The 26409-nt window shown below is 45.7% G+C and overlaps 1 protein-coding gene across 1 annotated transcript in view; it reads right to left on the bottom strand.

The window, feature by feature from the left end:
- SUSD4 (sushi domain containing 4) overlaps window positions 1-25917 on the bottom strand; it is a 131844-nt gene extending 105927 nt beyond the window's left edge. Inside the window, exons 1-2 of the mRNA XM_055581959.1 lie at window positions 25864-25917; window positions 25074-25247 (exon numbers count right to left, since the gene is read on the bottom strand). Coding sequence (XP_055437934.1) covers window positions 25074-25212 — 139 coding nt within the window. The 5' untranslated portion in view covers window positions 25213-25247; window positions 25864-25917. The remainder of the gene's footprint in view (window positions 1-25073; window positions 25248-25863) is intronic.
- Between the last annotated feature and the right edge of the window lie 492 nt (window positions 25918-26409).

Below are 26409 nucleotides of genomic sequence, written 5' to 3' on the forward strand. Positions count from 1 at the left end.
ATATCCTGTCTAGGTTGGTCATAGCTTTTCTTCCAAGGAGCAAGCATCTTTTAATTTCATGGCTGCAATCATCATCCACAGTGATTTTGGAGCCCAAGAAAATAAAGTCTGTCACTCTTTCCATTGTTTCTTCATCTATTTGCCATGAAGTGATGGGAGCAGATGCCAAAATCTTACTTCTCTGAATGTTGACTTTTAAGCCAGCTTTTTCACTCTTCTCTTTCACTTTTATCATGAGGCTTTTCAGTTCCTCTTCTCTTTCTGCCGTAAGGGTGGTGTCATCTGCATATCTGAGGTTATTGATATTTCTCCTGGCAATCTTGATTCCAGCTTGTGCTGCATCCAGCCCAGCATTTCGCATGATGCACTCTGCATATAAGTTAAATAATCAGGGTAACAATATACAACCTTGACATACTCCTTCCCCAATTTGGAACCAGTCTGTTGTTCCATGTCTGGTTCTAACTGTTGCTTCTTGACCTGCATACAGATTTCTAAGGAGGCAGTTCAGGTGGTCTGGCATGCCCATCTCTTGAAGAATTTTCCAGAGTTTGTTGTGATCCACACAGTCAAAGGCTTTGGCCAAGTCAATAAAGCAGAAGTAGATGTTTTTCTGGAACTCTCTTGCTTTTTAGATGATTCAACAGATGTTGGCAATTTGATCTCTGGTTCCTCTGCCTTTTCTAAATCCAGCTTGAACATCTGGAAATTCTCAGTTCACATACTGTTGAAGCCTTGCTTAGAGAATTTTGAGCATTAATTTGCTAGCGTGTGAGATGAGTGCAATTGTGCAGTAGTTTGAACATTCTTCGGCATTGCCTTTCATTGTGATTGGAATGAAAACTGACCTTTTCCAGTCCTGTGGCCACTGCTGAGTTTTCCAAATTCGCTGGCATATTGAGTGCAGCACTTTTACAGCATCATCTTTTAGGACTTTAAATAGCTCAGCTGGAATTCCATCACCTCCACTAGCTTTGTTTGTAGTGATGCTTCCTAAGGCCCACTTGCCTTCGGACTCCAGAATGTCTGGTTCTAGGTGACTGATTACACCATTGTGATTATCTTGGTCATAAAGATCTTTTTTGTATAGTTCTTCTGTATATTCTTGCTACTTCTCAATATCGTCTGCTTCTGTTAGGTCCATACCATTTCTGTCCTTTATTGTGCCCATCTCTGCATGAAATGTTCCTTTGGTATCTCTAATTTTCTTGAAGAGATCTCTAGTCTTTCCCATTCTATTGTTTTCCTCTATTTCTTTGCATTGATCACTGAGGAAGGCTTTCTTATCTCTCTTTGCTATTCTTTAGAACTCTGCATTCAGACAGGTGTATCTTTCCTTTTCTCCTTTCCCTTTAGCTTCTCTTCTTTTCTCAGCTATTTGTAGGGCCTCCTCAGACAACCATTTTGTCTTTTTGCTTTTCCTTTTCTTGGGGAAGGTCTTGATCACTGCCTCCCCTTCCTAATTCTAGGCCCTTGGGTCTGTCCTTTCATTTCTCTCTGCTGTGGTTTGCTTTTCTGAAAATGGGCATTAGAAAACAGTTCCTAATTCGTAAGGCTGTTAATACATATAAAGCATTTGAAATGTGCCTGGCATGAAGCAAGTAACTGATAAATGTTAGCCATCATTATTACCATGATTAATAATACGGCTGCTACATTTTCAGTCTTACTGACTGCATGTTTCCAAAACATGCTCTCAGTTCAGGCCACAGTGAATCCTTACAAGGCAGTGAACATTGTTATTGTATAGTCACTAAGTTGTGTTGAACTCTTTGTGGCCCCATGGACTGTAGCTCACCAGGCTCCTCTGTCCATGGAATTCTCCAGGCAAGAATATTGGAGTGGGTTGCCATTTCCTCCTCCAGAGGAATCTGCCCAACCCAGGGATGGAGCCTGTGTCTCCTGCATTGGCAGGCATATTCTTTACCAGGGAAGCCCAGCAGTGAACATACCTTATGCTTATCCATGGTAATGCCTATGTTCATGCTTTTTCTTCTAAAATCCTCTGCTTTCCATGTCCTCCTGCAGAAATTTTATGTGCCTTTTAAGGCCCACTCAAGTGTTATCTCTGTTACAATCTGTCCCTCTTCAAACTAGACAAAAGCCATCTTTCCTACTCTTGGACTCCAAAGTGCTATGATTATGCACTCAACACATACCTTTTTCTGTCACAAGTATAGGGAATAAAATTATTTTCCAACTAAATACATCTCAACCCCTATTTTAGGAGTCATTCTATAGAACCTAGAATATAGCCTTTCACATAGTTAGTGATTCTAACTTGAATGCATAAACGAAATACTAATCTAAAATGCTATTTTATAATACTATGATTTCTTGTCTGAGAAGAACATTTTAAGGCATGTAAATACAGTCATCCCTCAGCATCCTTGGGGGACTGGTTCAGAACCTCTGCAGATACCAAAATCCATAGATACTCAAGTCCTTTATATAAAATGGCAAATTATCTACCTATAATATATGTGTATATATAACAGTGATAGTGTTAGTCATTCAGTCGTGTCTGACTCTTTACAATCCCATGGACTGTAGCCCATCAGGCTCCTCTGTCCATGGAATTCTCCAGGCAAGAATACTGGAGTGGGTTGCTATTCCATTCTCCAGAGGATCTTACTGACCCAGGGATTGAACCCATGTCTCTTGCATTGCAGGCGGATTCTTTATATGTAATTTATGCACATCCTCCTTTATACTTTAAATCATCTCTAGATTACTTCAGTTCAGTTCAGTCGTTCAGTCGTGTCTGACTCTTTGCGACCCCATGAATTGCAGCACACCAGGCCTCCCTGTCCATCACCAACTCCCAGAGTTCACCCAAACTTATGTCCATCAAGTCAGTGATGCCATCCAGCTATCTCATCCTCTGTCGTCCCCTTCTCCTCCTGTCCCCAATCCCTCCCAGCATCAGGGTCTTTTCCAATGAGTCAACTCTTCACATGAGGTGGCCAAAGTATTGGAGTTTCAGCTTTAGCATCAGTCTTTCCAATGACCAGGACTGATCTCCTTAGATTCCTTATAGTACCTAATACAATGTAAATCCAATGTAAATAGTTATAAATACAGTGTAAATGCTATATAAGTAATTGCCAGTGTGCAGCTAATTCAAGTTTTGCTTTGAGGAATTTTCTGGAATTTTTTTTCAGATATTTTCAAACCACAGTTAGTTAAATCTGTAGATGCAGAACCCTCAGATATGGGAGACCCATTGTACTCAAACCCAACTGTATTGAACTGGGTATCCTTGCTAACATATACTTGTAACAAAAAGTTTTAAAACTTTCAGTTCTCAGTTATGAAGTCTTAAGCATGATGAACACAGTTTATCTTTTTAGTATGTTAAGTGTTGAATTAATATTCTCACATAAATAATCAATTGCTTTGCCGTAGTTTTGCTTCTGTGCCAACTTTGATGGTTGCCCTGTACTGAGACACAGTGAACCTTCACAGTTCTCAGGGGTCTGAAGGTCTCGGCATGCAGGAAGGGTTCCTGTTACACCACTCCTGAGTTTTGGTGTGAGTGAGCTGCGCTCAGAGAAAACACTACAGGTGTTGGGGAACCAATGGCCATTGGTGTATGGCACAAAAGGGCCTGAGAGCTTGGACCTCAGTTCACTGGAGAAAAGAGCACCCTGTGTGCTGCCAAAACAAAAGGTGAGCCCTTGTTACAAAGGAACCTGTCACACCAGCCTTGGAACACCCCAGAGGCCTGGGCAGCTATGCCCTTCTGCCCCTGGGGCCAAGTCTCAGGGGTGCTGGACCCCCAATCCCAGACCAGGGAGACTCAGGCACATGGACAGATAAGGAGACAGAGGGGGCAGACAGGCTCAATGCCCCAGGAAGGTGAAGTCTTAAAATATTTAAATTCTGCCCCCTCAAAAAATGCAAGGCCGATCTGAGTGTTCCCTATAACTCTAATTGTGTTCAGTCGCTCAGTCATTTCCGACTCTTTGCGACCTCAGACTGCAGCCCGCCAGAAATTCTCCAGGCAAGAATACTGGAGCAGATAGCCATTCCCTTCCCTAGGGGATCTTCTTGACCCAGGGATGGAACCAGATTTCCTGCATTGCAGGCAGATTCTTTACAGTCTAAGCCACCAGGGAAGCTCAACTCTAAATGTACTGGAGGGAAATTAAAAAGAAGTATTTAGCAGCTCACAGGCATATGAAGTACATGACCCAAGACTGGGGGTGTCAGCAGAAAGAACCTACTGAAATGAGGAAGAGTTTTCAGTGAATTTATGGAGAACAAGGTTCATGGAAGGGAAGGATTAGCAGGAGCGGTAGTGGCCAGCATTCACTGAGCTTCTCTGTCCCTGGCCAGCACTAATTATAAGTGTTTCCATGTATTATTTCATTTAATCCAAATAACCCCCCAAAGGTGGGTCCTGTTGTTATAATTTCCAGGTGTCTGAAGGGTGGGGAATGATGTCACAGAAAAGCCCCAGCAGAGAAGAGATCGATTGGGCCCCAGTCCCACCTGCGCCACTAACCAGCTGTGAAGGCCACAGTTCAACCCTTCTCTGGACCTTTAGCCATTAAGGCAGTCCCTAGGACTCTCCAGTTCTACTGCTACTAATCCAAAGCCCAGCCAACCTGAACAACAGAGACGTTAATTATGTTTCGAACATTCATTATAGCAAAATTATAACCAAAAAAAAAAAGCAACACTGTTTTTCAGGAGCAACTAAACCATCCTTTTACAACACTGGAAACAGTAGCATCATCACACTTATAGAATCTGTATGTCCCAGTATGTCACAATGACCTGCAGAATTAGAGATAAGGATCACTTTTGCCAGTTTATTGAAGTATTTCTCATTCTGTCAACATTTTCAGGGGGGAAGGTAAAGAGGAATATTCTCCACAAACCACATCCTATAAGCGCACAAGTTCCCCGGTCCCACCTGTCACTCACCTCTGCCCCCCGCCACCCTGCCAAGGCCAGCGCCTCACATACAATGTGTGTGTTAGTGGCTCAGTCGTGTCCGACTTTGTGATCCCAAGGACTATAGCTGGCCAGACTCCTCTGTCCATAGAATTCACCAGGCAAGAATGCTAGAGTGGGTTGCCACCTCCTTCTCCATCACATATAATAAAGGCTCAAAAAATGCTGGTTGAGTAAATGATCACTCCACCTCTTCTCTATGTATTGTTTTGATATTTATAGAAATTTATAGAAAAATCACTTAATAGCAGAGAGTTCTATACTGCACAGTGTTGATTTGCCACAGCCAGGGCGGAGGAGGGGTTAAGTTAAAGGTGCCACTCTCCGCAGGCTGCCAGTCTGGTGAATTTGTCAGCCTTCCTGTCTGCCGATCCTCTTTAGACCCTCTCTCCCCACGACCCCCTGAACCTCAGCCTATAGGTGTTCAAGTCCAAAAGGGCCAGGGAAATGTACTCATAAGGAGGAAAGATAAACTTGCCAAACCCTTGAAAACAGTCTCCTTCTCTGCACCATTTCTGTCAGGAGCTTGGCCACAGACTCACTCCACAGCCCTCTGCTCTAAGCCTGTAATTGTTTTTTAACCCTTTCAGGTCATGAACCCATCTGAGGATCTGTGGAAAGAGGCATACTCTCTTCAGAGAAATACACACACCAGTCTTCACACACATGCAGGACCAGGGGTGCGGGATATGGGGTGGGGGTGGTTCTCAGACCTCCATAAGCTGGATCCCAGGCACCATGGGCTTCTCTGGTGGCTCAGATGGTAATCTGCCCGCAGTGTAGGAGATCTGGGTTCAATCCCTGGGTTGGGAAGATCCCCTAGAGAAGGGAATGGCTACCCACTCCAGTATTCTTGCCTGGAGAACTCCATGGACAGAAGAGCCTGGTGGACTATATAGTCCATGGGGCCACAAAGAGTCAGACACGACTGAGTGACTAACACTTTCACTTTCAGGCACTAGGCTGCAACTCCTAGGCTGTGGGGAGCAGAGGGCGAAGGAGCAGCTAGGGCTTAGGGTACTTGGCACTGTCTTCTCTGTCTGGATGATATCTCTTCTTAAACAAAAAGGGTTTAGGGTCTCCTAACACAGGCCCTTCAAAACAGCACCACAACCAAATCCAGATTCACAAATCCTTCAGCTGTTTCATTTGTTTCAATTTAAAATATCAGATGGAACAAAAGAAATGTTTTGTCTAGGAGAAAAGAAATTGCTCCATAAATGATACTTCCAAAAAGACTTAAAAACACAATCAAAGATAGCTTCCTGTTACTGTACATATTAACCCATCACTTCTCTGCAGGCTACTTCCACATGATAATCCAATATTTACCCGATATAAAGTAGGAGTGGGTCCACCAGGTGGCCTGGGGAGCCACCTGCAATAGATTTTTCAGTGAGCGACAACTGTAATGGAATAATGGGAGTGTCTAACAGTAGGCTGATTCAGTTAGAGCAAATCTGATGGCCCTGTAATTTGAGAAACTTGGCAAATTTGAATTTCCAGATCATCTTTGGAGCCCACTGTCAAACTCTGCATGTGGTTTTTCTGTGTAGAGTAACCGCAAGAAATATTTGATGAATGACTTCATGACATGCATACATAGGTAAATGAATGACTTGTAAACCAGCCCCCTAAACATGCACACATATGCGCACACACACACACACACACACAGAGGCAGGTTCACATGGCTGCACCTTGGCTCATATTGCTTCTTCCTCTCCTTGTGCACCTAACTGCCACTCTTCCTTTGATAATAGCTTTGCTATCATCTCCTCCTTGAAGCTTTCCATGATCTTCCCTGGCTGGGATAAGAACTCTGGATCCTCATAATACCTTCTCACTAGAACTTGTCTTCCTTTGACATTTGCTAAGGGTTGAACTGTGCCCACCCCCACAAATTTGTATCTTAAAGCTGAAAACCCCAACATGACTATATTTGGACACAGGGCCTATACAGAAGTTAAATTAAACCTATTAAGGTTAAATGGGGTCAGAAGGATGGGGCCCTAATCCATTAGGACTGGCATCCTTCTAAGAGACACCAGAACGCTCCCTCTCCTTGGCCTGTCTCTTCCCATGCACACAAACCAAGGAAAAGCCATGTGGTGAGGACATGGCTAGAAGGCGGCCGTCTGCAAGCCAGGAAGAGAGCCCACACCAGAAACCAACCCTGCTGGCACCTCAATCTTGGACTTCCAGCCTCCAGGCCATAAGAAGATAAATTTCTGTTGTTTAAGCAACCCAGAATATGGTATTTTGTCATGGCAGCTCAAGCAAATGGTCAACAGTACAAATGCACAGTCACATAACTCTTTGAAGGTTGACACTATCTTCTTCCTGTTTGTAGTCTTAGTATATAATGTGGTCCTTGCACATAGTAAGTGCTTAATAAATCCCTGTTGAGTAAATGTGACAGTGGTAGAGGTAACAGGCTACGAAGACCTCCTACCTTTCTCACCCTTAGACTCTCAGAGCCATGTTTAAATCCCCGGAGGTCAGAGTAGGTGAAAAACTCAAGCCCTCCAGGTGCTGTCACTCACTGAGGGAAGGATGAAGTTCAAGGCAAAGCCAGACATCAACCCACTAGTGTCCTTCTAACCAATTACTTGCAGCCGTTGCTGCCACCTGCCCAGATGTCAGATGCAAGAGAGAAAAGAGAGTTCAGAAATAATAAAATGCTCCACTCAACAACATCTTTTATTCATATAAGAGCAGATCCTGGCTGCAGAGTCCTTTAACCTGCTGATTGAGCTGTGGGTAAAGGACTAGGTAGGACTCTCTCCATCACCTGTGCTTTGAGAGATCACCAGTGCCTGCCCTGAAGGAACCTGTAGCCTAGCTGTGAGATTTGCATTAGGAAATATTGTCCGGGTCCTCAGTACCTTTATTAGTCATTAGATTCATGTTTACTGATTATCTAGAACTCACAGTCCATGGTCAGGTTAAAAAAAAAAAAGATTAATCAGCTGTAGATCCTAGTTTTAAGGAGCTTTTGTAAGTTAAAAAATAACAATGATGATGATAAGGACAATGAGGAGACTAGCAGTCAACATGAATGAAATCTCACCACAAGCCAGGCACTGGCCTCTGTGCTTTCCATGTATTAACCTATCTACTCTTCACAACAGTTCTGTGACGGGGCTTTTATTATCCCCATTACACAGATGAGGAGACTGAGGCAAAGACAGATTAAGTAGTTTGCCCCACAACGTATAAAGCAACCAAGCAATAGAGGTGGGATTCAGTCCCAGAGATCTGTCTCCAGACCTCTTGTCCTCAGGGACTAAAAGAGCTGCATAAAGAAATGAGCACATTCTTTCTTCTCCCTCCTCCTTAGAATTATGGGGCTGGATGGGGTACAGTGTTTTCACAGGTTGGTAACAGGATATGAGGAGGTGCAGCCACATAAAGCAGGTGGGGAAGCAGGTGGGGGTGTGGGGTGGCTTGCTCAGCGAGGTCCCCTCAGTGCCCATTCTGTCCAGGCGAACTCTGTGGCGGGTGCCAAGGGGCTCCATGCAAACCCCCTAACCAACCATCTCCATGGTCTTCTCCAGCTCCGCAGCCTACAATTCCAGTGCTGTGAGAGTTCTGATGACAGAGAGGGTTCTCAGAGCTAAGGAAGCCAAGGACTGTCCAAGAGGTCGCAGAAGGTGTGGAAAGGATATGTAAGTTGTCTCTTCAAGGACAGGAAGGCTCTGGGAAGGTAGAGAGAGGATGGCAGGCGTGGGTAAAGGCCGGCTGGAGGGCTACTAACCCTAACCCTAATCCTAACCTTAATTTAGGGTTAAATTCTGCCCTATCCTTGTTTTTCTAAGTCAATAGGCCATCTGTAGTGTATCATCTTTCTTCTGGAACTCTCAAAAGATAACGTGGCCATCTGGCTCTTCAACTTGTACCTTCATCCAGGAATGATACTGGAAAAATAGAGTTTACGTGTACATGGAAGGCCCAAGGAGAAACGGACTTGCTGCAGCCTCTTGCGTTTCCTTGCAAGTTAGCTGATGCTACATCACCGAGAACATGACCCAGTTTAGCAACAACAACAACACAGCAGGGACTAGAGAAAATGCCAAGTATTAGAAGACCAAGGCGCGTGGGAGGTGAGATGCACACAAACCATGCCGCAAACTGGAGGTAGAGACCAGTCCATGGCTCTGCTTTTGATTAAAGCCTCTGGTAGCCACACTGCATGAAGGAAAGCAAGAGAGAACAATTTTAACAGCAGCAGCAACAACAGACTCTCAGGAACCCGCCCTCGAGTGTGGCTGCCCAGGGCGCAAAGGTGATCCTCACAGGGACAGGGCAGGTTTACTCCCAGTCTTAGATCCTCTGTGCTTGGGGGAGCCCCCAAGGATCTGGGTCTTCCTTAATCTGGAGGTAACAAAGGGCAAAAGCTCTGAGCTCATTACCATGTAAATGAGAACTACAAGGCAGATTTTCAGCAAAGCTGCTCTCAGGGGATAAATGCCCTGCCACCTCATAAAACCATGCAGGACCCTCTTCTATTAATTCAAAGCCCAGTGGGGCTGTCCTTTAAATGACTCCTTCCCCAAATCAGGACCCGGCATTCCAGGGTTGAGGAGGCTACAGAGAGGCACCCTCAGCGGCTAACAGGCTTTTTCCCCCAAAGGGCTCTGAGTGGATCACAAAAGGGATTTCCAGGCATTCTGGCCAAAGACTAGGATCCCATGACCTCCAGCCACAGACTCCCAAAAGCAGCATCCCATCCACAAAACTATAAAGAGATTCTTGAGAATGAGAGACAGCATGCAGCTGGAGGTAAGAGAAGGTGGATAAAGCACTGAGTCCCTGGATCCAGATGCAGTTCTCAATTCATCTTACTGTCCTACCTGAGCCAGAAAATGCTGGCCCAAATGCCTCCAGCAGCAGAAATACCACAGGGAGAAGGGGGAGGCAGAGAGGGACGCACACAGACACGCTGCCTTCCGAGACCTCCGAAGCACCTTTAATGAATCCCCTGCCTGCCTCACGTGTTGAACTGCTTTTTCCAGGGGCGTCTGTGAGCACACTAAAGGGGCTGACTGGGCTTGGGCCAACAGCTCTTGAGAAGTTGCTCTCTGCGGCACAAGGACCTTCTCCATCTCCAGAGGCGACTATTCACTGAATGCACCGGCAGCGGGGCCTGAGCAGATTGGCACGTTCCATTTTGCAGCAAAAGAGCTGCTCCAGCCGCCCTGACATCATGTCTGCACAAAATGAGCTTTCACAGGGGTCAGGACCCACACATGGGGAGGCGTTTCCATGCTAAGCAGAGCATCTTTCTTTGGGATTTAGGAAAGCGAAAGGTAAAAACTGGCCTTAGGCACAGCAGAGAAGTCTCCTTCCAGACAGGCAGTCCTAACTCCGTCTCATATTTATAAAACTCCTGTCTTCTGACCCTGCCTTCTTGGTACCCACGAAGTGTAGAGGAAAGAGCCTTGTTGCCCCTGATGTACAGATGAAACCAAAGCATGGAGAGATTAAGTGACTTGCTTCAGAGGTGACAGAGCTGGTCACAGTGGGTGGGGGTGACAGAGGGGTCACTCTCTGGCAACCACACCTTTGCAGATTAACCGACAGCCCGAGAAGACTGAATCTTTGCAGGACCGCAGGCTAGGGCTGCCAAAGGATGTGTGGAGGAAGGACGTGCATCCGAAGCCGGGAGCTCATAAAACGTCGCAGCCCACCTCCCAGGAGCTCAGAGGAAGAGGCAACTACAAGGCGGAGGACCCATGGGCACTCTTTCTGTGCTCACGAACTCCATCCCCTCTGCCCAACATCCCCAAGAGGGGAAACACCCAAAGCCACCCTGGGCCCCCTAGTGGCCCTGTCCAGCTCTAGTTCTCGGGTTAGCTCCATCGTCCCCGTGAAGGCTGGAAAAGACAGTGAGTCTCCTGCAGTCAAGCCTCAAACATCTCTTCGCAGATTCTCCATCCTCCCAAACAGCCTTTCTCCCTCCTGCCCTGTTCTCCTTTCTGTCCAATGGGTGTGGGCATCCAGAATTCAAAGCTTAAACGTCATCCTAATAATAACAAAGATTAAACCTCCTGCCTTCAAAAAGAATTGGCCATCAACAGAATCAAGTTCTGTTGTTATCATTGTTTTATTATTATTACTATTACCAATGTGGCACAACTCCTCACCCTCCTTACTGGCTTCTCCTCTTTAGAATGTGGCTGTTTCCTGGGATTCCTCCTCAGTCCCTCTTCTACACACTCTTCCTGGGAAAGTTAAGCCTCCTCCCTGCCCCCCATAGCCCCCAGCTCCTGCCCCGCTCTTCATGTAGCTGATGCACAAGTCTAATCTCTGGCCCTACTCCCTTTCCTGGGCACCTGAGTTTTCAACTGCCTGATGGACAGATGGTGTCCAAATGTAATTAGCTGGACATGTAGGTCCAACCTGCCTTTCCAGCCTCCTCTCTTGTCTCTTCTCAATCTATCTGTCCTTTACTAATGCTGTCCTTGTCTTTGGTACATATTCTTTCTCAATCTCAGCATCTGAGCATTACTCAATCCTCAGCATTACTCGATCCTCTCTCCTGAAAAAGAAAAGCATCTCTCAACGAATACCTTCTATGCCTGGAAAATTATTTTACTGTTTGAGACTTTGCTCAAGTGTTCTCTTCTTTGATAAGCTGCCCCCGCTCCTCCTCCTTCCCCAGAGCCTCCAATATAAATCTCCACCATAGGACCCGCCATAGGAATCACGACAGTGAGTTCTATACTGGGGCCAAGGACCAGTGACCACCAGGTGATTTCAATACCACACACCTGTCTCAGCATGTGCTAGTGGGTGTTGTCATGTATTTGTTATACTATATTCCTTCAAAACAAAGGAAGCTCTTGGTAGGCTAACCCCAGCAGAGTCAATGTAGCAAACATTCATTATTCATGAGCACTTTGTTGGTGATGATGTTGACACCTCACATAGCTATGATACTTTACCCTACTCATGAATTTGATTCTCACAACAATTATGGGAGGGAGATGGTCCAAATATTTCACAAATAATGAAACTGAGGCATAAATTAGGTTACCATCACTAGGCTAGCTGGTGACAATAGCAAGGAAAACTGACTGTGTACTTTCCACTGGACCCTACATGGCTCCAGCTCTTTGCCTCAAGAAATGAAGACATACCCACCAAGTCATCATTGCCAGTAAAAGAGCACCTCCCATTCTATAAAACAATGGTGTAAACAGATAGGTGTTATTAAAAAAACAAACAAACTGGTCTACCATTTACAATCCAGTGGTAAAAATCTGAGCAAGCCCTTTAAAGGATAAACAGAAATAGCAATTCAAAACTATTGAATTGTTCCACACCAGAGGAACTCAAGTTTCTAAAAGATTATTCCCCTGTTTTAAGTATAATTTAAACATAGAGGTGGCCCCAATGAGCCATTGAGTATATGCTGTCATGCATGTGTGCTAAGATGCTTCAGTAATGTCCAACTCTCTGCAACCCCATGGACTGTAGTCCACAAGCCTCCTTTGCCCATGCAATTCTCCAGGCAAGACTAATGGAGTGGGTTGCCATACCCTCCTCCAGGGAATTGTCCCAGCCTAGGGATCAAACCGGTGTCTCCTGTGGCTCCTGCATTGCAGGAAGATTCTTGATTCAAGATTCATGAATTCTTGAAGATTCATGTTGGCAGGAAACCCACATGCTGTCATACAACCACTTAAAGTTGCAGATTCCACTCCCAAAAGAAACTGAAAATGTATCCTTGGGTTAGATTCAGAGACTCAGAGTTACCAGAAGCAGTCTAACAGAACAGGGAGAGCCTCTCCTAGGATTAACCCTCTAAACCTATCAAGTTTCTACAAAACAAGCAGATTCTGTTATTTCTACCTGAAGAGAATTAGAATCTTCTGATTTGAAGTGTTTAGGTTAAGTCCAAAGGATTCTTCTATATACTGAGTCTGAAACTGGAAACCAGCTACATCAGTCACAATGTTGCACAACATCCAAATTGTAAAGAATCCACTGTAAGAATGGATTTTCTTTCTTTCTTCAAAGAATCTCTCTCTTGCTGGTTCACCCAATTTAACCACATATATCTTTTAGAAAGGCAATCGAATCAAAGAAATAAGGACTTTTTGTATTTTGGTTACTTGGAGAAAAAGGTATATTGAACCAGAGTGACCCTCCTTGTTTGGCTCTGCCCCCTCACTGGTAATTCCAAGACAGAGAAGTCACCAATTTCAAGCAGAAACATGAGATAACCAGGTTGAACCGTCATTTCCAAAAACACCTTACTCATCCTTTCTCTTGAGAAGGTCAATTGATTGAGATAATAACGAAATGAGCACTCACCAAACTTACCGGGCTCTGCAATTCCTCTCACCTCGAAGGATAAAATTTCATTTCTGGAGACATCTGCTGGATGCACTCACAATTGTGCCCAGCCACAGTCCCCCTGCCCTCCTTGGGCTGCATGTTTTTTGTCTTCACAGTGAAGTAAAAGGGGCTTTCAAGTTTGCTGTCACTGCCAAATAATGTCAAGAACTATTCTGCTTTACTTCTCTGATGCTCCAGTTTACCTTGTTTCAGATTAATAAAGCAATTACAACACTCTCAATTAAGAAGCTATCTTACAATGCACTTTCAATTCCAGTTGGTGAGCAAGTCACTTAATTATTTCTATTTGTTTTTCTTCTTGAGTGGATAACTTCTTCTGTCTTCGAATAGTAGAGCAATCTTTTTCTGAAGGAAGACAAAATACTGGGCCAAGTTCTTCCCTAAAACTTAGTATCTTCAGCTCATACCATCAAACATGGCTTCCTGGACAGTGGAAGTAAGCAGCTCTCAGATAGCATCAACTATCAAACTTTATTCTTACTTCAAAGTTAACTTTTTTGTAGGAACTTTTTGACATGCTCATGATCCTCAGGTATAATTTTTCTTTTTATTTTTTGATATATACTAACTAGATTATCACCATCTGGATTTAGAAAAAGCAGAGGAACAAGAGATCAAATTGCCAACATCTTGGATCACAAAAAAAGCAAGATAGTTCCAGAAAAATATCCACTTCTGCTTTATTGACTACATCAAAGCTTTTGACTGTGTGGATCACAACAAACTGCGGAAAATTCTTCAAGAGATGGGAATGCCAGACCACCTTACCTGCGTCCTGTGAAATCTGTATGCAGGTCAAGAAGCAACAGTTAGAACCAGACATGGAACAACAGACTGCTTCTAAAATGGTAAAGGAGTATGTCAAGGCTGTATAGTGCCACCCTGCTTATTTAACTTATATGTTGAGTACCTCATGAGAAATGCTGGGCTGGATGCAGCACAAGCTGGAATCAAGATTGCTGGGAAAAACATCAATAACCTCAGATATGCAGATGACACCATGCTTAAGGCAGAAAGCGAAGAAGAACTAAACAGCCTCTTGATGAAAGTGAAAGAGGACAGTGAAAATCTGGCTTAAAACTCAACATTCAAAAAAACTAAGATCATGGCATCTGGTCCCATCACTTCGTGGCAGATAGATAGGAAAACAATGGAAACAGAGACAGACTTTATTTTCTTGGGCTCCAAAATCACTGCAGATGGTGACTGCAGCCGTGAAATTAAAAGACACTTGCTCCTTGGAAGAAAAGCTATGACCAACCTAGACAGGATATAAAAAAGCAGAGACATTCCTTTGCCAACAAAGGTCCATCTAGTCAAAGCTATGGTTTTTCCAGTAGTCATGTATGGATGTGAGAGTTGGACCATAAAGAAAGCTGAGAGCCAAAGAATGGATGCTTTTGAACTGTGGTATTGGAGAAGACTCTTGAGAGTCCCTTGGGCTGTAAGGAGATCCAACCAGTCAATCCTAAAGGAAATCAGTCTTGAATATTCATTGGAAGGACTGATGCTGAAGCTGAAACTCCAATACCCTGGTCACCTGGTTCGAAGAACTGACTCATTGAAAAAGACCCTGATGCTGGGAAAGATTGAAGGCAGGAGGAGAAGGAGAGGCAGAAGATGAGATGGTTAGATGGCATCACCGACTCAATGGACATGAGTTTGAGCAATTTCCGGCAGTTGGTGATGGACAGGGAAGCCTGGCATGCCACAGTCCATGAGGTCACAAAGAGTCAAACACAACTGAGCAACTGCACTGAACTGAACTAGGTTACCGTCTACATCATACAAATGAAAAGACAGGTTTAAAGGCTAGATTTCCCAGGTGGCACCAGTGGTAAAGAACCCGCCTGCCAATACAGGAGACATAAGATGCGAGTTCAATCCTGGGTCAGGAAGATCCCCTGGAGGTGACATGGCAACCCACTCCAGTATCCTTGCCTGGAGAATCCCTCAAACAGAGGAGCCTGGAAGGCTACAGTCCATATAGGGTGGTAAAAAGTCGGACATGACTGAAGTGACTTAGCATGTGGAATGGCAAAGAGGAAAGTCTTGACCAACAGGCCTGACTGCTTATTGGTTTTTGTCTATTTGTAGGATGATTCGATGCACATGAGTTTGGGTGGACTCCAGGAGTTGGTGATGGACAGGGAGGCCTGGCGTGCTGTGTTTCATGGGGTCGCAAAGAGTCGGACACGACTGAGTGACTGAACTGAGCTAAGGAGATCAAACTCCTAGAGAATGTTTCTTCAAATTAAAAAAGAAAAAAAAGAGGACAGAAAAAATAAAAATCTTGTCCTCTCACTGTGTTAAGAAAATTAAAGGTGGAGACACATGTAAAGACACCATGCAAACTGTAACATTCTAAACATGTATCAGCTCAAGTTATTATCAGTGCTTGACCACATGACATGGAAAAGGACCCCTCCAAAGAATGCTGTCTCACTGGGAATGATAAACAGGAGGGGAAGATGAAAGTCTGAAAGCCACCAGTAGAAGGCCTCCGAAACCAGCCATTTGTTTTTACACCCTTTGCTCCTCCGGACAGGTAAGACTCGGAGCATGTCTCATTCATTCTCACCGCCTTCCTCAGACAGCCACAGCGACAGGAATGGAGATAAAACACATCCTGATGGGTTCATGGGTGTCTAACCTCTTCCTTTTCTCCATCTGGAGTCAAGGTTTTGGCACCGTGGCCCTCACTTTGTCCTGAGTTGGGAGATTCTGTTGTTGTTGATTTGCTTGTATATTTCCTGCTTTTCAGTCGCAGCACAAAAAGAGTGGCCCTAGAAATGCAAATCAAAATCATACCTGTTGGAATGGCTATTGTTAAAAAAGATAACAAATAATGAGAGTTGTTAAAGATGGAGAGAAAAGGGAACCCTTGCACACTGGTGGTGGGAACGTAAACTGGTGGGTGCAGTCACTGTGAGAAACAGCATTGAGGTTCCTCAAAAAATTAAAAACAGAACTATCACATGATCCAGGTGTTCCACTCCTGGGCATATATCCAGAGAAAATGAAAACATTAATTTGAAAAGATGTATGCACCCTCATGTCCATAGCAGCATTATTTACAATAGCCAAGATATGAAAGCAACCATAATGTCCATCAGCAGATGAATGGATAAAGAAGATATGGTGTACAGTCAAACGGCCATCATCAGAAAGTCTACAAACAATAAATGCTAGAGAGGGTGTGGAAAAAAGGGAACCCTCTTACATTGCTGGTGGGAATGTAAATTGATATAGCTACTATGGAAGACGGCATGGAGATTCCTTAAAAAGCTAGAAATAAAACCACCATATGACCCAGCAATCCCACTACTAAGAATGTACCCTGAGGAAACTCAAACTGAAAAAGACACATGTACCCCAATGTTCACTGGAGCACTATTTACTGGAATATGGCTAGCTGGAACATTGGCTGGAACATGAAAGCAACCTAAATGTCCATCAACAGATGAATGGATAAAGAAGTTGTGGTACACATATACAGTGGAATACTGCTGCTGCTGCTGCTGCTGCTAAGTCGCTTCAGTTGTGTCCGACTCTGTGAGACCCCGTAGACGGCAGCCCACCAGGCTCCCCTGTCCCTGGGATTCTCCAGGCAAGAATACTGGAGTGGGTTGCCATTTCCTCCTCCAATGCACGAAAGTGGAAAGTGAAAGTGAAGTCGTGACCCCATGGACTGCAGCCCACCAGGCTCCTCCGTCCATGGGATTTTCCAGGCAAGAGTACTGGAGTGGGGTGCCACTGCCTTCTCTGAATGGAATACTACATAGCCATAAAAAGGAGTGCAGTTGAGTCAGTTCTAATGAGGTAGATGAACCTAGAGCCTATTATACAGAGTGATGTAGGTCAGAAAGAGAAATATAAATATTGAATACTGACACATACATGTGAATCCAGAAAGATGGTACTGATGAATTTATTTTCAGGGCAGCAGTGGAGAAAAAGACATAGAGAACAGATCTATGGACACAGGGGAGGGGAGAAAAGAGAGGGTGAGAGGTATGGAGAGAGTAACATGGAAACTAACATTACCATATGTAAAGTAGATAGCCAATGGGAATTTGCTGTGTGACTCAGGGAACTCAAACAGGGGTTCTGTGACAATCTAGAAGGGCGAGGTGGGCAGGGAGATGGCAGGGAGGTTTGGGAGGGAGGGGACATGGGTGTACCTATGGCTGATTTTTGTTGATATGTGACAGAAAACCACAAAATACTGTAAAGCACTTATCCTTCAATTAAAAAAAAATTTTTTATGTATATGGTTTATACACCATACAGTACATATAATGGACTATTACTCAGTCATGAAAAAGAATGAAATGTTGCCATTTGCAACAACACAGATAAACCTTGGGACACTGTGCTTGGTGATATAAGTCAGAGAGAAACAAATCTCTACATTTTCATTTATATGTGGAATTTAAAAAATAAATGAGCATAATAAAACAGAAACAGACACATATAGGGAGAAAAAACTGGAGGTTACCAGTGCGGGGAAAGACACAACAGGGGAAGGGGATTAAGAGGAACAAACTGCTAAGTATAAAATAAATAAGATACATGGATGTGAAGCACAGCACAGGGAATACAGCCAATATTTTATAATAACCTTAAATGAAGTATAAGCTAAAGAACTATGAAATCACTGTTATATAACTGAAACTAATGTAACACTGTAAATCAACTATACTTCAATTAAAAAAAAAAAGAGTTCTATCAAAGTGGATGGGCCAAAGTTCCAAAATATTCAATAACTGTGGCTTAAAGGGAAATATTTGGGTTGAAATATAAAAAGCAAAACATGCATTTAGCGATTAGCATTTCCATGCCTATGGAGAAAGCTTACAACTAAAGGGATAATCTGGGTCACCATGCCTCACTTTCTAACAGGGTGACCCTAAGAAATAATAGTTCCTACTGCATAGAGCTGTCATGAGGATTAAATGAGTTAAAACACGTAATGTGGAAAACAACGTTCGTTCAGAGTAAGCACTGTCCAAAGGTTTGCCATTACTACTATTATAACAATTAACAAATTTTTATCAGTCACTCAGATGTTGGCCACTTTAAAAACTGTTCCATCTTTTTCCAATCTTTCCTGGTTAGCAACAGTTAAACAGCTTGTTCTTATGAAAATAGACCCATACGTTGACAAAATGAGGTATCTGATACATGAGAATATACATCTGATGCCTCTGTCCTCAGTGTTATATTTGGTTTTGGTGAAACATGACTGTGTTTATAAACAAGTTAGAAAAACCTATTTTCTGCCCCTTTCTCTCCCTCAATTCAGAGGCAATGATCCCAACTGACCTCTTTAGACATACTGCTGCTATGTGTGGTTCTTCAATTATCAAACACCAAATGAGCTTACAAAATAAGACAAGGATCAAAGAAGAAGTCTGGAAAAATCACCTTCTTCATCAGTATCAATAAGTAACACTAAATTTTAAACTGAATTAAAAATCTATGTGAAGGGCCTCCCTGGTGGCTCAGTGGTAAAGAACCCATCTGTCAATGCAGAAGACACAGGTCTGATCGCTGTCCCTGGTCCGGGAGGATCCCACATGCTGGGGTGCAGCTAACCCCATTCGCCACAACTACTGAAGCCCAAGTGCCCTAGAGCCCCTGCTGCACAAGAGAAGCTCCCGCAGTGAGAAGCCTGTGCACCGCAACTAGAGGAAACCCGGGTTCGCTGCAACGAGAGAAAAGACCTCACAGCAGCAAAGACCCAGCACAGCCAAAAACTAAATAAATAAAATTATATATATATGTATATACACATATATATGCAAAAGAAAGTCTCAGAAATCATACATATATAAAAGAAAGTCTCAGAAATAAGCCCATTTAAAAAAGAAAGTATGTGAAAAAATAGTTTAATGCAAGCTTCTGCATTCAAATTTTCGAGAAGAAACCAGCCCTTACTTGTCTGTTTCCTAGGGAGCAAGGACTACGTTCCCTTATCTGCTCATCCCCCAGGCATGCAAGACGCTCACAAAAGATGAATGGATAGAGGGGAAAAACAGAGTTGGTTTCACCCAGAGTACAGAACCCATCAAATTCTTATAATCACAGAATTAAAGAATGTGAGTGATATGGAAGGAATTGAGTGAAGGAGAAGTTACACCAGTTGCCCAAAGCCACGGAGCTATTTAACAGCCGAGACCGGACTCAATCTGTCACCTCTATAAAGAACGCAGAGCTCTTGAGGTATACAGAGCTTCCCAGCTAAGGGCAAATCTCTGTGGCCTTTTGGAAGCTTTTGAAATATGCCTCTGACACCAGGAAAAGAATCATGTGGGTGCTTTCCTTCACATATCTAATCAATATTTCCTGGACAGCGATCTTCAGCTACACTCTTAGTTACTCTCAGGAATTAAAGAACCACTGATTCACTCTCTAGCCCGCCACTTCAGGCCTCTGAGATGAGAGATTTGCTACTGCCGGTATGAAATCCTTCTCTCGTGTCTCCCAGAGCTTTCAGATTTCACTTCAGGGATAAATCAAAAGCATTCCCATGCTGCTTATATTAGAGTGGCCTTTTGTTAAAGAAACAAGCTTTATAGTTTGAGGCTTTGGGACTTGTTTACAGACTGAATTAAGTACAGGTTGAAATTGTGGCTTTTAGACATAACATCGCAGGAAAAGTTTATGCTCCACAGTGTAAGAAATCTTTCTCAAACTCCAAAGGACTAGCACCTCCAAATCAGTGAGCCAGGCACACAGCGTTTGTTCCTGTCTCCGGGCACACAGCTCAATGCTACAGCCACGTGGCCCAAACAAGACCTCAAGGAGCTTAAGCCAATGGTACTAGTGACACAACTCTGATGTGCAGACAGGACAGCCCCTCAGGGAGTGCCCTGGGTCAGAGACTCGGAGGCAGAGAAAGGAAACAGCACAGTTCAGATGATATTATGTTCCTGCTTTAAACCCTTAGCAGCCCCCACTGCCTGCTGTGCGACACTCAGAATCCTCACTTGGGCTTCCAAGGACACTTATGATAGGCTTCCAATCTATTCGCCCTCTTTACCTGCTGGTTTCCTCTTTATCTGCTGATTTTGATCCCTGGGTCGGGACGAACCCCTGGAGAATGGAATAGCTACCCACTCCAGTATTCTTGCCTGGAGAATTCCATGGACAGAAGAGCCTGGCAGGCTACAGTCCAAGGGGTCACAAAGAGTCAGACATGACTGAACAACTGACACTTGAACTTTTCATACCATGTTCCAAAAGATCTAGACTGTTCTCTCTCCCTGAATGGTCCAAACATGTCACTAGTTCCTTGCTGCTGCTGCTAAGTTGCTTCAGTCGTGTCCGACTCTGTGCAACCCCATAGACGGCAGCCCACCAGACTCCCCCGTCCCTGGGATTCTCCAGGCAAGAACACTGGAGTGGGTTGCCATTTCCTTCTCCAATGCATGAAAGTGAAAAGTGAAGGTGAAGTCACTCAGTCGTGTCCAACTCTTAGCGACCCCATGGACTGCAGCCTACCAGGCCCCTCCGTCCATGGGATTTTCCAGGCAAGAGTACTAGAGTGGGGTGCCATTGCCGTCTCCGCACCAACTCCTTAGCCCTGCACAAAATGCCTCTTTTGAGATGCTCTAACCATTCCCTCCCTCAGATCCTATCCTCAGTGCCATCTCTCCCCTGGAAACTTTCCTGAGTTCTCTACCAACCTCCTAGACCACCTCCAAATGGAAGTGGCCTGAACTGCCATGACACTCCTGCACTTTTGTAACTGTCCATGGTAATTATTTTCTAAATTGTGCAGCAGTAATTCGGAATCTTTTTTCTTGCTGTCCATCAGCCTTACTGAGCACCTTCTGTGTATGAGATGTCATGCTGGATGCCCGGGACATGAAAATTAAGATAGAGTCAAAGTGCTTGTCTTCAGTGGGCTTATAGTCTCGTGAATGAGACAACACCATAACAAAGGGTTACACTCAGCTCAGGGGAGAAACGAAATGTGAAAGAGATAATGGCATTTGAAGTTGGGTCTTAAAGAGAAATGTGCTCATTGGGCAAAAAATAGAGAGGAAGGAATGGTTCTTCAAGGTAAAAAGAACATTATATATAGCGGTGCTTGGCACAGGGTGGGGACAAGCGCTCAGTGTTTCCTGAATGAATAAAACAAGTGTGGAAGATTATAGATTGGTTAGTCCCCCTCCTCACTACTGCTATGTTTACTGAGTGCATTCATGATCCTCATCCATCACAGCAACTCCAGAAATTAGGTAGCATCATCCTCATTTTATGGATGAGGAAACTGAGGCTTCTAAGCCCCAAAGCTGCAAAGCTATCAAGCAGCAGAACTTGGCCACTGTTCCTAATAATATGTTGCTGTTGTTTAGTTGTTCAGTCATGTCTGACTCTTTTGCAACCCTATGGACTGTAGCCCACCAGGCTCCTCAGACCTTGAGATTGCCCAGGCAGGAATACTGAAGTGGGTTGCCATTTTCTTCTCCAGGGGATCTTTCTGATCCAGGGATTGAACCTGTGTCTCCTGCACTGGCAGGTGGATTTTTTACCACTGAGCCACCAGGGAAGCCCTCCTGATAATACAAGGATGTGCTAATGAGTTTGCCTTCAAGAACCTAAATACAAAGCGAACTCTTAGCTCTCTTCCTCTAAGCCAGGGTGGGCCACTCCAGCCAGTGATCAAATACCCAAATACCATCTCTGGGAACACACACAGAGAAAGAAGCAGCCAAAGAAGCCATGCTGCATGCAGACTCCGGGCACAGCGAGGCCCTGTGTCTCCCCATGAACCTGGTATTAGTCCTCTCAGTACATGATGTTAGTGGTCCCAAATGCAGGCACTTTTTCCTTAATATACAAATGACAGCCTGGAAAGAGCCATCCAAAGGTCCCCTCAGGCCAACTCAGGCTCATTAAAGCTCTCCTAGGGCTCCAAGAATTGAATTGACCCTCCAGCTTTCTAGGACAAAGCATTTCATTTTCCATGGAGTTCTTTCCCTCCCTTCTTTCTTCATATGATCATTTTTCTCAATTTCTCCCGTTCCAGTTCAGGCTTTTTCTTGTCACTCTTGTATAGGGCACAAGCTTTTTTTTTTTTTTTGCCTAGCTGAGACTATTATATCTTGCTATTGTCATGTTCCTTTTCCATTGAAAGCAATCAAAAATGAAAATCCACATTTCAGAACAGTGTCTATTAAATAGGCACCTTTTTTATGGTTGGCGGAAAAAAAAATACAGCACTGAGTTTTAGCACAGAGTTTCAGCTCTGTGTACCACTGAAAGATCAGACACCTGGGTGAGACTTCCCCTCTTTTACAGGTCATTTGTATTTGGGTATTGGACAGAGGTGGCAGAAAATCCAGTTATCTTAATCCAACTTATCTTAATGAATACTTTAGCTTAAAGCATTGCCAGTCAAAGTGTGGGCTTCCCTTGTGGCTCAGCTGGTAAAGAATCCACCTGCAATGCGGGAGAGCTGGGTTCAATCCCTGGGTTGGGAAGATCCCCTGGAGAAGGGAAAGGCTACCCACTCCAGTATTTCGGCCTAGAGAATTCCATGGATCAAAGTGTAGTCCTGGGACCAGTAGTGACTGCATCGCATGTGAGCTTATTGGAAATGGAGATTCTCAGGCCCACCCCAGTGATTTGTATGCACATGAGAATTTTAGAAGCACTGGTCTGGAATTAAGATGAACTTGATTTAATAAAATCCTCCTGGACCCTCCACATGGATTTCTTTCCTAAGAAACAAATCTCTGTATAGTGAACTCCTCAAAACATCATCCACCACCTTTCTCCACCCAAATTGTTTATTCATGGAAGAATTTTAAAATGATAAATCATCTTCCAGAAATCACACTCTCAGCCTGAGGGGAGTTCCAAATGACATAAAGGATGGTCAGCCTTTCTGCAGCGTGTGAGAACTAAGAAGGGAGAGGCGACAGGCAACCCTCCTCCCACCTTCTTTGAGGCCCTGGATCTTTTTGCGGACATCTTCACCTCTCAGAAGAGAGGAATGAAAGACGTGTTGTACAGTCACATGGATGACTAATGTGGGAGACTGGGGAGGCTGTGCTGTGTCCGGAGATCTGAGATCCTTGAGGGGGGATGCTCTGTAAACACAAACAGCAGAACCAAGGGCCAGCCTTCAAATCCAGGCTGTGCTTGGACTTATACTTCCAATAACAACAGTCAAGAGACAGGTAGATGAACCCTCGTTAACCTGTCATCTAGATCGGAGAAAGGGATGGAGAAAATGGAGAATCAGATGCCCCTGGTTTGAGGAAACGACAAGGCTGTGCTGCCCACCTGGTCCTACTCACCCTCCAAGCGGAGCGAAAGCCCACGGCAGGAGAGGCTGTCACCAGAGCCCAGGCAGGCCATACTGGTGCTGGCCTAGCATCCCTGTTGACTTTGTCCTCTATGAAGAGGACACCTGCCTCAGAGACATTTCTATTTAAAAAAAAAAAAGACCACCAAAAAAGTTACCTCTTGTTGGAAAACCCAAACATGACCAGCTCCTCATACAGCATCTTCTCACTAATTCCCATAGACAGGCACATCACAAGAAGCTCCTGTAGATTCCGGGCATCTTTCAGACCTCTAAGTGCAGCACCTGAGTTATCGATTACTCCATATTAAAGCCCAACTTGGTACTCCCCTCCCCAACTTCTGCTAATTTTTCACTCCTTATTTCCATCTTCACCTTTGAATTCTCTAAAACAGCAATATTTTAACACTAAAATGGTTTACTTACATCATTCAATACCTGCATTTCCAGCAATTATGATTTATTTATTAACATTTGTCAGCTCCAGACACACGATTCTGCCCTTTTAACATGCCCACATCAGCAAGCTCTCAGAGAATCTGGAACGAACAGCAATGAGCAGTGGAGGCAGAAAGACTCTAAGGCTCTGAAATTCAGACAGGAAAGGCATCGGTCTTCCTCTACCACAGCCAAAAGAGAGCCCTGTCCCCCAGAACCGAGTATGTTAGAGATTAACCACCTATGCGGACTGAGGCTCTGAATCTGATTTCAGCTAACTTCCACTTCACAGAAAAGCACTCGGCTTTACTTCCCCTGTAAACCGGGCTGAATGAGCCAAGCAATCCTCCAGAAACACATCTGAAGGAAGACCTCTGCATCCACTCCCCACCCCCAGCGCGCACGGGCATGCCCGAACACTCCACCTCCCAAGGCGAGAGAAAGTTAACTTTCAAATAAACCTGTCCTGCAGCCAGTCTGGCCACGTTTACAGACCCGTCACATTCACAAAGGTGGTTCTTTGCAACTCTCGCCTAAATCCAGAAGCTGAAACCTGACCTCTGTCTTCTGAGGGCACAAAAGTCCACAAACTTTACTCCTTTACAACAAACGCACCACTTTCTCTCTCTTCCTCTCTCTCTCTGTTTCTCTTTGGCCAAAGTGAAAATAATGGGCCAGGCTTATTGTCTTTCCTTCGGAGAAGCCAGGCTGGGTGGCTAGTGGGAAGCTCCAGACAGAATGTGGGTGTGTGAATCTGTGCAGGCTCCACAGAGGAATTTTGTGGGAACTCCAGGGGTTTTGAATGAAGAAGGGTGGTCTCGGGCTGGGACACGGGGGCTCCTCAGGTTTTCCGGTACCCCAGAAGTCTGGGGGTTGGGGGGAGGTAGGGACTGGAGGGGCCAGGGCTGTCCTGCCAGCCAGGCTCCCCTACCCTGCCATCCCAGGCCTTCCCGGCCACCGCGGGGTCACTCACCGCCCGTGAGCTGTGCAGGGCCGAAGCACAGCGCCAGCTGAAACCACAGGATCACGGCCAAGAGTCTCTGGGGGGACTGAGGCTGCTGCTGCTGCTCTAAAAATCCATCTCCATTGCTCGGGTTCATTCCATGATACATCTTTCATCCACAGAGGGCATCCGGCTTGCAAGAGTCTGCAACCAGGAGCGAACACGACAATACCCCAGGCTGCCGGGGCTCGGGGGCCACGGTCCCCCCGCCCCCTCTCCGCCCTGGGACCCGGAGCCTGGGTTTCCCCGGCTCCATCCCCGTTCCTCCCCCGCGCGGGCCCCCGCCCCCTTTCCCACGGCGAGATTTCCTCCACACACACACACCCAGCGCGGGGTACACTGAGTAACAGCCGCCACGGGATGCTGCGCGTGCAGCAGGGATGGAGGAGGGGAGGGCGGGCAGGGGTTAGCGCACATTGGCTCAGCTCCGGTCCCCGGGATTCAGCGGCTGTGGCCGCGACGGGAAAGTCTAAAGCCTTTCAGCCTCTCGAGGCTAAAAAAACACTTTTCCCTGGGCCTATACATTTCACTCTTAGGGATCTCACGATGTGGCCACCGGATCCCCCCAGCTACTTCTCTGGTTTTCCCCAGGATCCGGATGGGTCCTATTGCCCAGTCCCCAGTGAGATTTCTCTGCGCTGTCAGGAAAAAAAAAAAAAAAAATCCTTCCTCGGGGAGTGGAACCAGGCACCAACTCCCCCTCCACAGCCTGCGCGCGCCTCCCCGGGATGGAAGCCCCTTCCAGGGCTCTCGATCTTACCTGTGGGTCTCATGCATGCAGCTTCCTTCCCTCCTCCGCCTCCTCCCCCCGCCAGTCTAACCCGCATCTGTGCGCGACCTCTGCTGCCGCCGCTGCGCGAGCGAGCGAGACGGAAGCCTCGGCGGCGGCGGCGGCGGCGGCGCCCGGCTCCAGCTCCCCCCGCCCGCGCTCTCCCTCCCTTGGCTCCCGGAGCGGACGGGTGCGGGGGCTGGGGGCGGGGGGTGCGGGAGGATGGCAGCCCGGCCGCGCGCCCCCGAGGAGGCGCCCGCGCGCCCGCTACCTGAGCTCGCGAGCGCGCGGCGGCGGCGGCGCGGAAAGAGGGAGGTGGCGGGGGCGGGGCGGAGGCGCGCAGCCGGGACACTCACGCGGGCACGCGCCTCGCAGACCCAGCCGGCGCCGCGGCTGGGGAAGGGGCCTCGCGAGCGCGGGGAGGGGGAAGGGGCCCGCCGTCGCCGCTGCCGCGACCAATGGGAAGCCCGCGCGCCTGCACCTGTCGGGACGCCAGGCGCCTGGCGAATGGTTCCCACACGCCTAAGGCCCGGTCGC

This window comes from Bubalus kerabau, chromosome 5, assembly GCF_029407905.1.
Source record: "Bubalus kerabau isolate K-KA32 ecotype Philippines breed swamp buffalo chromosome 5, PCC_UOA_SB_1v2, whole genome shotgun sequence".
Classification (NCBI taxonomy): Eukaryota; Metazoa; Chordata; class Mammalia; order Artiodactyla; family Bovidae; genus Bubalus; species Bubalus kerabau.